Below are 13,341 nucleotides of genomic sequence, written 5' to 3' on the forward strand. Positions count from 1 at the left end.
TGTCCGCAGAACCATCTCGATCCTGGAAGAACAATCGGTGAGTGCTCTTTACTTTTTTTGTGCATGTGTTCGGTAAATTTTGAAAAGTCACACCATAATACATAACGTAGATTTTAAGTGAGCCTAACCATTTGATCTTAAACTTAATGGTAGGTGAATTCCAGCTGCTTTCTGATGAGAATGTCGAATTCTTGTTTTTCTCTTTCAGCACTTAAGTGTGTAGTAGTGTTTCTATAACCAGTGGCGTAGACAGAGACGAGTTTGAGCACTTTCAGTGTGTGTAGTGTTCGTCTACCAGGTCGCGTAGTGAGTGTGGGCGTGTGTGGTTGCTGTCCGCCGAACCATCTCGATCCTGGAGGAGCAATCGGTGAGTGCTCTTTACTTTTTTTGTGCATGTGTTCGGTAAATTTTGAAAAGTCACACCATAATACATAACGTAGATTTTAAGTGAGCCTAACCATTTGATCTTTAATTAGATGGTAGGTGAATTCCAGCTGCTTTCTGCTGAGAATGTCGAATTCTTGTGTTTCTCTTTCAGCACTTAAGTGTATAGTAGTGTTTCTATAACCAGTGGCGTAGACAGAGACGAGTTTGAGCACTTTCAGTGTGTGTAGTGTTCGTCTACCGGGTCGCGTAGTGAGTGTGGGCGTTTGTGGTTGCTGTCCGCCGAACCATCTCGATCCTGGAGGAGCAATCGGTGAGTGCTTTTTACTTTTTCTTGTGCATGTGTTCGGTAAATTTCGAAAAGTCGTACCATAATACATAACGTAGATTTTAAGTGAGCCTAACCATTTGATCTTTAATTAGATGGTAGGTGAATTCCAGCTGCTTTCTGCTGAGAATGTCGAATTCTTGTTTTTCTCTTTCAGCACTTAAGTGTGTAGTAGTGTTTCTATAACCAGTGGCGTAGACAGAGACGAGTTTGAGCACTTTCAGTGTGTGTAGTATTCGTCTACCAGGTCGCGTAGTGAGTGTGGGCGTGTGTGGTTGCTGTCCGCCGAACCATCTCGATCCTGGAGGAGCAATCGGTGAGTGCTCTTTACTTTTTTTGTGCATGTGTTCGGTAAATTTTGAAAAGTCACACCATAATACATAACGTAGATTTTAAGTGAGCCTAACCATTTGATCTTTAATTAGATGGTAGGTGAATTCCAGCTGCCTTCTGCTGATTATGTCGAATTCTTGTTTTTCTCTTTCAGCACTTAAGTGTTTAGTAGTGTTTCTCTATAACCATAGTGGCGTAGACAGAGACGAGTTTGAGCACTTTATTAAGCAGATGCAAAGATAATAGCTTTGGTTGATGTCTTGAGGAGGTGCCATGGTTTCTAGGTTCTTTATAGAGAGCCGCCCCTGGTATTAGGTGAAATGATATTACCTCCTGTTTTAATCTAACTTGTTTTGGACATAGATAATCTATGGTTTTGGAACTATTCGCAGTTGTTCCAGACACTACCCTGAGTAGTTCCTTTGTCAGAGGTAAAGGGTCATTGCAATTACAAACAGCTTAAGTTTACCTTAGCACAGAATTATAGTGTAGGTACCCTATATTTTTAGATCACATGTCTAATGGCTCAATTTTTTAACAATTAATAATAATGTCTTCCACATCCAATAATTCATCAAACACTGTCGAAACTTTAATAAAGTGCATTAACTTCGCAGCGGTAAAGCACAGAGACCAAAGGAGATTAGACCCCGAGGACACACCATACATCAATCACCCCATAGGTAAACTTTGCACTCATTATCTCTCGTACATCACAGATCAATTTCAGGAGTCGCATACATTTTAACGAACGAGGCAAAAGTGACCGACATTAACGTCATTCAGGCCGCCATTCTACATGATACCGTAGAAGATACAAATACAACATTCACCGAAATCGAAGAACACTTCGGTTCGAAGGTATGTTCGATTGTCGCCGAAGTGACCGATGATAAATCGCTACCTAAACATGAAAGGAAAGCCTTGCAAATTGAACATGCGCCAACTTGTAGTCCCGAAGCAAAGTTAGTCAAATTGGCCGATAAGTTGTATAATTTGAGGGATTTGGAACGAGCTATTCCGAGAAAGTGGACCGCTGACCGTGTCAAACAATATTTTAATTGGAGTAAAAAGGTTGTGGATGGACTAAGAGGTAGCAATAAATCAATGGAAGATAGTTTGGACGCTTTATTTAAAAAAAGAGAAGTGAAGTAGTTAACGCTGTCTAATTATTAATAAATTTATTTATAAACTCGATGTAAGGGTAGATATTGGTGGCGATCGTCACTTGGGAATCACAATTGTAGCATATTTTTCCAAATATTACCATTGCTACTAGTTTGTTACGGTTTATCAATGGTCCTCCTGGATCTGTGTAGCAACCCTCCTCATCCAAAGTTATGCAACTGGCATGTTCTGACAATGGAATTTTCAGATAGTCACCTTTCAGCCTGTAACTACATATTATCTTTGGTTCTGCCTTAAAATACATTTTCTTTAATGTGTTGTCTCCGTGTAAATCTACTTTCCCATGTGGACTCCAACCAAGTAAAATACCTTTGGTTCCAACCTCTAAAGGCGGCCCAATTTTGATTTTGTGGTGCAATACGTGCCCATCCGTTTTAAGTAAAGCCAAGGCATTGTCCAAAGTGCTAATTTCGTACAGAGGATGTCTTACTACCAATGTAATATTGTTAATTGTACCACCTCTATTACTGTAACTGCTGTCTATCCGTATTGCAAAATTAATACACTTTTCACCATTACACGATGAGAGGCAATCAGCAGCTGTTAAGACCCAATTTTGTGCTATAATAATACCGGTACAAACGTGTACGTGGAGGTCCCTATCAATTAACGCCACCACAAATGGAGATCCTACAATGGATGTTTCTTTGCACTTGACCTCCTTGTAGAAACCGAGGCCCCCTCTTAACGAGAATAAGGTTTTCGGTTTATCTTCGACGCATTCAATTGGTTTAAATACTAAATAAGTTGAGAAACTAAGTAAACCTAAAATGACAGCCAACACAACGCCAGCACATATTCCAGTTTTTTTATCGTAACAAATTGCCTGTACAAAATCGTCACAAAACTTATTCATTAATGACAATTATAAATGTCACTAATCACTAAAATCGTCGTCAAAGTCGGAAAACTCGTCCTCGGCCACCTTGAGAGAGTTGAGCTTGTCAATTAACCCGGCTCTTTGATCGTGCGACGACTCCCCCACATTCTCCTCAGCTTGTTTGTTCATATGCCGAATAAAAGTCCGTCGTTTACGCTCTGGCAACGATTTCAGTAATTCTTGCATTTCTAAGTCTAGCTGAAGTTGTTCTTTTGGATCCGTCACTCCCTCGACGATCTCCTTCGCTTCGCCACATTTCGTACAAACCTTAAGTTTATTTCCGCATTCGTTGCACATGACGTGATAGGCGTGTCGTACGGTTTTCTGTTCACATTTTACGCATTTTTTTGGTTGTGTGAGAGGCTTGTATTTCTTGTATTTAATTTTCCACTCTATTATTTCTTTGCAACGTTGGCAAACCTTGGCCACCTGAATGTTGTTGATAAATTTAGTTCTTTGGCTTGTATCGTTGAGACTGTTCTTAAAGGATGTTCGATTTTGATGTTTCTGAGGTCGACAACGTTGTGTATTACCCTTCTGTGTACTCATTCTGAAGAACCTGCAAAGACACAATAATTAATTACTGATGGACAGAGCTGGGCAGAATACTTTCAAAAGTATTCTAATAAAAGGTATTCGACTACTTTGAAAAGTATTCGAATACAGTAAAGAGTATTCAAATACTTGTCACTCAAATACATTACAAATTTAAAATAGTAGGTACTAGATAAAAGCCTTAAGGCTCCTCTGTAGTCAATCCGCCATATTGGAAAAATAGCTAAACTTTCTTATGAAATGCTGTTTTTGTAGTTGAAGTCTAACAAATTCTCGATAGTGGATATTCTTTGCAATGATGAAAAGAACGGCGGTACTTAAAAAAATTGAAATATCGGTCTTAGTTTTTTAGGAAGATCGATGAATAGAAAAATCGTTTTTTGTAGATAACAGCCGTTGTAATGAGGGTAGAAAAACGTACAGCACCAATTTGGAAATCCGACAGTATTTCTTACGGCGGTACTTAAAGATATTATTTCCATCTATTATGATAAGGCATATATTTAAAAAAATATGTTTCGCGATCTTCAGAAAAAAATCAAAACGCTAACGTAAGGATAGGCAACTCAAATTGCACTTATAACGCCTGAGGCGACAACTCATTACTTGAAAGGGAAAACAAAAGAAACTACCTGGCATTACCCTACACATGTTACGCCGTTCCTAATGATATGGATTAGATAAATTACTATTTATTATTTATTTATTTGAATGCTGTTGATTTGTAAATCATAATGTCACATATTCCCAAGACGAAAAATGGATATCCTATTATAGGTACATTGGAAATAATTTTTTATTTCTAAAACCTTTTGCATCCTATCAGGATGCTTCAAGAAATAAAAAAAAACCCTATAATGAGGCTGTAATAATATTTCCCTTTGACGGGGCGGGGGTACGTACAATACTAGGTACTTCACATATTATATCATAAGTAGTGCTGAATATGAACTCTGTTTTATAACAATGCTTTCAAACTACCAGAAGCGTAGCACTTTGTTTAGTTAGATCAAATCAAATATGACTAAATTACACGTTTGTGTATATTTCCCATCTAAAATTATCAGTTTCCTCAGATAGTCCAGTATGCGGAGCAGTCAGAAGGGCCGATTCCTGCAAAATGTGGTGTAAACGATTTTAACGTTTTAAATGGTCCATTTGGGTCCAAATAACATGTATTTGAAGAGTGCACACCAATTTTTTCCCGGCACAACTTTTGGCAGCCAAAAAACCTCAAAACGTTCGGACTTTTTTCAGTTTTTCGCTTAAAACTCGAAAACGGTCCATATTTTATGAATAACACTTCTTTAGTAAATTAAAGAAAACAAAATTCTGCGTCGATAAAAAAACAAACAAAATCGGTCCAATAGAAAAATTTTTACAAGCGATCAAAAAACGCCCATTTTTTCCAACTTTTCTAAAGAACTGAGTTAACCTTTTTTTAATGCGTTGTGGCTCCTAAAGGAACGATAAAATCCACTACCCCCCCTCCCTAAAGATAGTAGAACGTCAATCAGAGAGTTTAAAAAGTCCCAACAATTTAAAATTGGCCAAATTTTTGAAATTCGTTGGAAAAAATGGGCGTTTTTTGATCGCTTGTAAAAATTTTTCTATTGGACCGAATTTGTTTGTTTTTTTTTATCGACGCATAATTTTGTTTTCTTTAATTTGCTAAAGAAGTGATATTCATAAAATATATGGACCGTTTTCGAGTTTTAAGCGAAAAACTAAAAAAAATGCCAAAAATGTTGAGGTTTTTTGGCTGCCAAAAGTTGTGCCGGGAAAAAATTTGTGCGTACTCTTCAAATACATGTTATTTGGACCCAAATGGACCATTTAAAACACTAAAAATTTTTACACCACCTTTTGCAGGTCAAAATTATCTGCATACTGGACTAACAGTAAGTCTTCGTGAAAATTATCTATTTCGAGAAATGCGACCAAAAGCAAAAGACGCACACATGCCCTTTGCTTTCCATAAAGTTGCGCCCAATAGATAACAAATGACACATAGGCATTTTTTCCCTTATTAGCGGAACATAAACATAGGAAACGTCGTGGTATGTTATATAAAAGAAACGCTACCGATATAAATACAATTCCCCTTTTTAGTTAAATTCCTAAGCGGGATACGACAACTAATGGCCGACACTGACAATTTTATTTAAAACAAAGTGTCACTGTTTTGCTCATGTAAAGTCAAGTTAGTGAAAGTGGTGGATATAAAAAAATTCTTGCACAAATTCGAATATTTATCTTTCCGTTTGAGAATACCATTTGATGGAGTCCCACAAACTTCACATCAACTGGCGAATTTTTTTCAAATTTCCAATACTATGTAGCGACAGAAACCGATAAATTTTTTACTACTACCTACTTCTTTTTTCAATATGGACCGATATCAACTTTATCAACAGGAATATTTGTCCCTCAAAAAATAGAAGGATCAAGTAAATTTTATTTTTACCATTGAATTCAGGGCAAAAAAGTGAAGTCATCTTACCGCACAAAAGATGTTCGAAAAAATTCTGCATGGGTCGTGCATAGATATAAATAAGTAATACGCTAAATGTACAATTGTTATTAATTTTTGAAAAGATAAGGATTTATTTAGAATCAGTATAAATGTTATACTTTTAATTATTGTAACAGAATTTTAAATGTTAGCTACCATTTTTATGAAAAACATACAATTTTTGTTGTTCACCCTTGTATATAAGTAAAGAAAGATTTATTTTAGGTGTTCGAAGTGCCGGTTTTTTTAGGATCTACCATTCCTAAGTGAATTCATTCATGCACATGTACCTAATAACTATAAAAATCTATAAATCAGTAAAAATGATTAGAACAAATCACAAGAAATAAAGGGGTAATTAAAAAAATGTTATAACAAACAATGCTAATCTAGTCCACTACTTACATGAAAACCACGTAATTTGCAGAAGGTGTCATTATAGAAAAATGCATTGAATAAGTAATTTATTCAACGGTAACAGAAATAGGTATTTGTGCATCTCCAGTCAAATATTGTACAGCTTTTCGATAAACTTGTTTACATAATTAGTCCTTGATCATTATTCATTATACATGGTCTATTGTGTTTAACAATAAATGAAGAGAATATGCAAAACTGAGAAAGATAGATACATCGTTGGTTTCACTCAAGGAGTTCATGTAGCAGTGTGTATTGTTGGTGGTCTAACCAATTGCAATTGCAACACTGAAATACAAATTGACTACAGAGGAGCCTTAATACTCCTTAAAAAATGTCAAGTTATACTTTGTATGGGGGCTACATGGAAAAACAGCATTTTGTGCGGTGAATGTAGTATCTTTCCCTGAGGTTAGCTTTTTTATATTGTTATATAATTATAATAATAATAATAATATACAAATTTAAGGGGAGTAGAAGCGTATATATTATTATTATATTATTATATAGGAGATACCAGATTTTTAAATAGTTCTCAAATATTTGAACAACTTGAAAGTATTTAAATACTTTGCGAAGTATTGGAATACTAAATATTTGCGAAAGTATTTGAGTTACAAATACAAATACTGCTTCCATAAAAGTATTTAATTACAAAGTATTTGAATACTTTAAAGTAAAAGTATTTACAAAATCGAATACTGCCCAGCTCTGCTGATGGACTGCAGTGAACCACACTTCAAACTTCAGTAGTTAAAATACTGTTACAATTTGCCTGTAACAGCTCTTTTTCGTAACGATGATTTTCGTGTAATTGTTGCTCTCTTAGTCGTTTAAGCTTCTCTATTTCCACATGTAATTTGTCTAGCAACATTTCCTTGTTAACAAACACAATGGAAATACCATGTTCCGTTACAATCTCCTCCAAATTCTTTGCCAAAGCTTCAAATTTGTTTAACTCGTCCTTCAACTCGTTAGTTTTAATTCGTATATCAGTCAACCTATCCCAATGTTCACCAATAGGCCCGATTTTGGTGTTCTGTTTGATTAACTCTATTTGCTTAATCAAACATTCTTGGTACTGCACGCTCGTTTCCAATATTAGAGTGCGGAGCATGCAAATTAATTGCGACAAATAATTTTCACCTTCCTTGGACGCACGTTGTAAACCACTAGCATACTCTTTATGTTCTAAGGGGACAGTTCCAGCTACGACCAAACTACAGAGGCTAGCCTTGGAGAATTGTACAACACTTCTTCGTAATTGACTGAAGTTATACGAAAATCTTAACACATTACTTCGCAATAAATTTCGAAACATAATTTTTCAAATGTGGTAACTCAAAATTTTGTTATCTGTCAAAAATTTAAAACGCAACAGAACAAAGCACCTACGACCTGCTCAAATTGAACTACTCAAACATAACCTTAACAATTTCGACTTTTAATCTCCTTTTAATCATGACTACAATCTTAAGACTGTACAAAACCGCTTTAAAAAAGTATCCTTTAATAACTTCATCACTACAAACGAGTGGCCTGACGATTGCAGGCGATATTTTAGCACAAACGGCCGTCGAAGGAAACTCTTTGAAAAATATTAACCTACTCCGAACATCACAGTTTGGGGCAGTGGGCTTATTTCTAGTTGTAAGTAAAACGATTAACTTACCTCTGGCAATTTTCAAGATGCTTTTAGGGGCCTACTTTGACCACATGGTATAGATTTCTGGACAAATGTTTGGGAAACAAAGGTGCGTCAGCGGTTCTCAAAAAGGTGGCCTTTGATCAAGGATTATTTGCACCATCTTTTATTGTGGTTTTTTTAACTTCCCTCGCAATCGTCCAACAGAAGAACATCAAGTCGTCCATTGACGAGTTAAAAATGAATTATAAGGATATTTTAATCACTAATTACAAATTATGGCCTCTAGTACAACTTGGAAACTTCTACATTGTACCGGTTCAGTATCAGATTTTGGTTGTACAATTTGTAGCCATCATCTGGAATACCTACTTGTCTTGGAAAACTCAAGGAAGCAAGTTTAAAGAATAAACAGGTAACAGGAAGGTATGACTGAAAGGAGCGGATGGTTACAAAGTATAGCATAAGCAAACACTGCATTGGATAAGTATTTAATTTTTATTATTATGAAATGTATTATTCGAGTACCTACCTTCTTTGTATCGTAACATTTAAATAAAGTTAATGAACAATTGCTTGCTATTACAAGTAAGTACAACCCTATATTAGCACCATCAACAACACAAGACAATATTAAATCTGAACATATTAGATCCTCCTGTCTGCAATATATATCAGACAAGACTTCCATCAGGTGGATAAAATGAAGTTTAGGCCCAAAAAATTTGAAGTACACTGGACAGGAAATCTTCTCAACTTTCCAGTTCTTTCCAAGCAGAGGCAAATGTGATTATGATGATTGATGGTTAGTAGCCAATGAAAATCGTGAAAACTACAATTGGGGATCTCACTGTATGTCACTAACATGGTGTGGTACCCTTGCTAAAATCTTTGTGTTGGTAGTATCAAAATATTATTTGTCAAAAAGCTTGAATATAAATTTGATTTTTATTCTTTATACAGCAATCCAGCAATAATGAATACAGCAAAAGAAGATCTCCAAATGGACGTAGATAATGCGTTGGGCGAATCTTCGAAAGGGGGCGGAGGAAGAATGGATCTCGAAACTGGGAAAGGTGTGATGGCCGTTGGCACAACAGGCTCGGTCACTTGTTCTTTACATCCACTTGTTATAATGAACGTTTCGGAGCATTGGACTCGTGAAAGGGCCCAAGAAGGTTCAGCACCACAAGGTATGCGACATTGTTTTCTATTTAACCATCCTAATCAGTTTCCAAAGTCATAGGTGCACTTATCGGGAAGCAGAAGGGTAGGAACATAGAAATAATGAATTCGTTTGAGCTCGTCTTCAGTGTGATTGGTGGTGATGTCGTTATCGATAGGGATTATTACAGTATGAAAGAGGAGCAGTGTAAGTATTTGTCCTTTTTTTCATTCGTTATTAATTCTGTAACAGTTAAACAGGTGTTTAGCGAAATGGATTTTATAGGCTGGTATACAACGGGTGACGTTCCGAGTTCAACAGATATAAAAGTGCACAAACAAATTTGCGAAATAAATGAAAGCCCCATCTTGTTAAAGTTAAATCCTTTTGATAAAAATATTGATGTAAGTCAACTGCCTGCTGTGGCATCTTTCTGACGATGTTTTTGTTTAGCATTTACCAGTGGCTTTATATGAATCGGTGATTGACTTGGTAGACGGTGAAGCTACAATGCTTTTTGTCCCACTCACCTACACCTTGGCAACTGAAGAGGCCGAACGAATTGGGGTTGATCACGTGGCAAGGATGTCGTCAACTGATGCTGGGGAAAGTTCTTTAGTTGCCGAACATCTTACAGCGCAGCATAGTGCGATAAAAATGTTGCATTCACGTGTGCGCCTCGTGTTGGAGTACATGAAGGCTGTACAGGCAGGAGTTTTACCGACAAATCACGAGATTTTGCGTGAAACCTACTCACTGTGTCATCGTTTACCGGTAGTTCAAAGCTTACGATTTAGGCAAGACTTTTATAATGTAAGATTTCTCTTATGTGTTTTTGTCTGTAAATTATAACACTTTTTTTCAGCAATGCAACGATGTTGGCTTGATGACTTATTTAGGAACTCTAACCAAAGGGTGTAACGATTTAAATCAATTTGTGAATAAGTTCAACATCTTATATGACAGACAAGGAATGGGACGTAGGATGAGAGGCCTTTTCTTTTAATTTATATTTTGTATTTAAAATTGTTTAGATAATGCTTTTGTAAGAATATATAGATCGATTTAGTATAATAACTATTTCTTCCCTTATATCTTTAGTGTCATACTAGCTAAATAGACAGTCTTTTCACATTTAGATGGTTTTATAAAAATGGTATAGGGAAACAGATTGATCAAACAGTAGAGACTAGATCCACATCTTTTGATTTGCCTGATAAAAGGTGTCTCCTTTGCTCATTGTTGATATTACGCTTGATCATGTAGAGAAAGTAGTTACAAAATGACATGGGGGACCTATTGAAGTAACTGCAGACCATTTTCTTCTAAAGATTTGGTCATATCAGTAACAAACCAAGAAGGGCGAGGGGGGCGATATATTCAACCATAAAATTGAAGAATAATAATGCTCCTTGGGAAGAAATACAAGCATTGATGTGCAGTCCTCTGTAGGCGTTTTTAATAAATGTCCCCATCTACTGGCAATTTAGTATGTAATACAGTCGTTTTAGATTATGAGGTTGGAATAAAATTTCTGTGGATGAAAAAAAAATAGGTGCAGTAGACATGTTACGAAAGCTCTGAGGTGCACCACAAAAACAGTAAATACTCCTTCCTCGAAAATCAATCACCATACAGTTTTTTTTTAAATTGCAGCTGATAATTACAAGTAACAAAATATACAATCCACACGAGGTGCGTCGCCTATCATTGTATTTCAGCACTTTCATGCTACGACAAAAAATGATAAATTCATTGTAAAACACTTCAATTAAAACAGAATTTTTTAACAACCTAACATCAACCCCAATTAGAGAAACGTGTTAATAATTTTGAGCCCCGAAAAAAAAATTGTCTCAGATCGACCCGGAAAAAAAATTTTCTTATAGAATGTGGTCTGTAGAATCCATAATTTCAAACAGTTCCAAGATTGGGCTACTAGTTCAAAAGTTACAGCCCTTTGAATTTTTCTTCGAAATTGGTTTCTAGTCTATAACTTTTGATTGAGAAGTCTGATCGAAAAAGTACGAATTGATTTGGATTCTACGCACCCAAATTAATAAGGAAGTGTTTTCCCGAGAATTTTGGTGTAGTCGATTTTTGGTAAAAAAGGAAGGTAATACACTGCCTTTTTTTGAGCCCGGAAGAAAAAATTGTTTCGGATCGACCCGGAAGAAAAATTTCCTTATAGAATGTGGCCTGTAGAATCCATAATTTCAAACAGTTCCAAGATTGGGCTACTAGTTCAAAACTTACAGCCCTTTGAATTTTTTTTCGAAATTGGTTTCTAGTCTATAACTTTTCATTGAGAAGTCTGATCGAAAAAGTACGAATTGATTTGGATTCTACGCACCCAAATTAATAAGAAAAAGTGTTTTCCCGAGAATTTTTGGTGTAGTCGATTTTTGGTAAAAAAAGGAAGGTAATACACTGCCTTTTTTGAGCCCCGAAAAAAAAAATTGTCTCAGATCGACCCGGAAAAAGTTTTCTTATAGAAAATTACCATACAGTTTTTTTTTTAAATTGCAGCTGATAATTAAAAGTAACAAAATATACAATCCACACGAGGTGCGTCGCCTATCATTGTATTTCAGCACTTTCATGCTACGACAAAAAATGATAAATTCATTGTAAAACACTTCAATTAAAACAGAATTTTTTAACAACCTAATATCAACCCCAATTAGAGAAACGTGTTAATAATTTATTAATAGTGCAAGAAACTAAATACAGTACTTACTTATAAATATTTCCAACGGGCCATTATGATCTACAGGCCAGGTGGCAACCGCCACCCGCCCCCCCGGGTCAGTCCGCCCCTGTAACATAACAAAATCACTTCTGAAGGGTGCCTTATTTTATGCAATCAAAATAACTTCTTAAAACAATTAAAAAGATCTGGCTGTCACATTAATCAATTTGAATGTTGTTGCTTTGGCTTCCGTATTTTTATTTTCGTTCGTGTGCGATGTATTCAACTGGTGAAAAAGTTGATACAATATAGTCAATTGGTCGTCGGTAACGGTTTAAGGAGCGTAAGAGATTTATTTTCTGTTAAGCCAAAGCAACAATATTCAAACTAATTAATACGACAGCCAGATCTTTATTTTAAGGAAATTAGGCGCGCCTTTCCGAAAAGATTTTGTCATGTAAAAGTAGACATAGAGAAAACAATTCACAGAAAGAAATCCCTCAGTCTACTTAGGGCTGGACGGTACACCCGTTTCGTTCCCCGAAAATGCTTGATTTCGTTCCACGATATCTGAATTCTGAGTGAAGATGCTGAAGATCCTGATGTGAAAGGCGAATGCTTTAGCTAGAAAGTACGCCGGGATTTCTTAAAATGGACATCTCATGAATAACGCCGAATAACGCGCTGCTGTGCTGAAGACTTTTCAAATATCGAAAAGGTAGGTATGTACCTTCAACTTATAGCTATACCAACATACAATTTATGATTTTATTCCCTCACATCAGCATAGCTTGTAAAACAAATTTTTTGAATCGGCATTAGTTTTACTTTTATTTGAGGTGCCCTGCATACAAAATTTCATTTCAATATCTTGCGTTGCGCATGCGCAATTTTTATTTATTTATCTGCATAGTTACCTGAGATTTAAGGAATATTTATTAACACAGACAACCGGACATTCATATGTTCTTTGTAATAAGAATTATAAAAGAAATAAGAAACCCTTTTTGGAGGTTTCTGGTTTGGGCAGGTTTTGGGCTGTAACATTTTCGCCCGTTAGTCTACGTAGCTGAAAATAGCGATCTTTCTTATATCCTGAAGAACATCTGTATCAATTTTCAAAGCGATCGGACGTTTCTACACAAAATTATCGTGCACACGGACAGACAGACAGCAATACAAAATTATAAACAATCTCGAGGATCGTCCCCACTATTCATTAAAATCACTTCTCAAACA

The 13,341-nt window shown here is 35.9% G+C and overlaps 5 protein-coding genes across 6 annotated transcripts; 3 read left to right on the top strand and 2 right to left on the bottom strand.

The window, feature by feature from the left end:
* The first annotated feature begins 1,393 nt into the window (after window positions 1–1,393).
* On the top strand, window positions 1,394–2,323 carry LOC116173407 (guanosine-3',5'-bis(diphosphate) 3'-pyrophosphohydrolase MESH1). The gene is made up of 3 exons (XM_031490865.1): window positions 1,394–1,476; window positions 1,555–1,728; window positions 1,776–2,323. The coding sequence occupies exons 2-3, from the start codon at window positions 1,596–1,598 to the stop codon at window positions 2,198–2,200; spliced, it is 558 nt and encodes a 185-aa protein (XP_031346725.1). The 5' UTR covers window positions 1,394–1,476; window positions 1,555–1,595; the 3' UTR covers window positions 2,201–2,323.
* Window positions 2,211–3,089, bottom strand: LOC116174580 (trypsin-like). The gene has a single exon (XM_031492517.1). It carries the CDS (start codon window positions 3,087–3,089, stop codon window positions 2,211–2,213), a length of 879 nt encoding a protein of 292 aa, XP_031348377.1.
* LOC116173408 (uncharacterized protein C9orf85 homolog) lies at window positions 3,022–8,415 on the bottom strand. 2 transcript variants are annotated; one of them, XM_031490866.1, is made up of 2 exons: window positions 8,273–8,415; window positions 3,022–3,672 (listed from the first exon to the last, which is right to left on the bottom strand). In XM_031490866.1, exon 2 carries the CDS (start codon window positions 3,660–3,662, stop codon window positions 3,111–3,113), a length of 552 nt encoding a protein of 183 aa, XP_031346726.1. In that variant the 5' UTR covers window positions 3,663–3,672; window positions 8,273–8,415; the 3' UTR covers window positions 3,022–3,110. The 2 variants fall into 2 exon arrangements, with proteins under 2 accessions (XP_031346726.1, XP_031346727.1); XM_031490867.1 differs by lacking the exon at window positions 8,273–8,415 and adding an exon at window positions 7,291–7,427.
* LOC116173409 (protein Mpv17) lies at window positions 7,995–8,819 on the top strand. Its single transcript, XM_031490868.1, has 2 exons — window positions 7,995–8,250; window positions 8,300–8,819. The coding sequence occupies exons 1-2, from the start codon at window positions 8,062–8,064 to the stop codon at window positions 8,654–8,656; spliced, it is 546 nt and encodes a 181-aa protein (XP_031346728.1). The 5' UTR covers window positions 7,995–8,061; the 3' UTR covers window positions 8,657–8,819.
* Window positions 8,820–9,135: 316 nt separating this feature from the next.
* Window positions 9,136–10,484, top strand: LOC116173406 (COP9 signalosome complex subunit 6). The gene is made up of 5 exons (XM_031490864.1): window positions 9,136–9,438; window positions 9,486–9,617; window positions 9,663–9,814; window positions 9,864–10,223; window positions 10,276–10,484. Exons 1-5 carry the CDS (start codon window positions 9,222–9,224, stop codon window positions 10,414–10,416), a joined length of 1,002 nt encoding a protein of 333 aa, XP_031346724.1. The 5' UTR covers window positions 9,136–9,221; the 3' UTR covers window positions 10,417–10,484.
* Window positions 10,485–13,341: the final 2,857 nt, after the last annotated feature.

Source organism: Photinus pyralis, unplaced genomic scaffold, assembly GCF_008802855.1.
Source record: "Photinus pyralis isolate 1611_PpyrPB1 unplaced genomic scaffold, Ppyr1.3 Ppyr1.4_LG6, whole genome shotgun sequence".
Lineage (NCBI taxonomy): Eukaryota > Metazoa > Arthropoda > Insecta > Coleoptera > Lampyridae > Photinus > Photinus pyralis.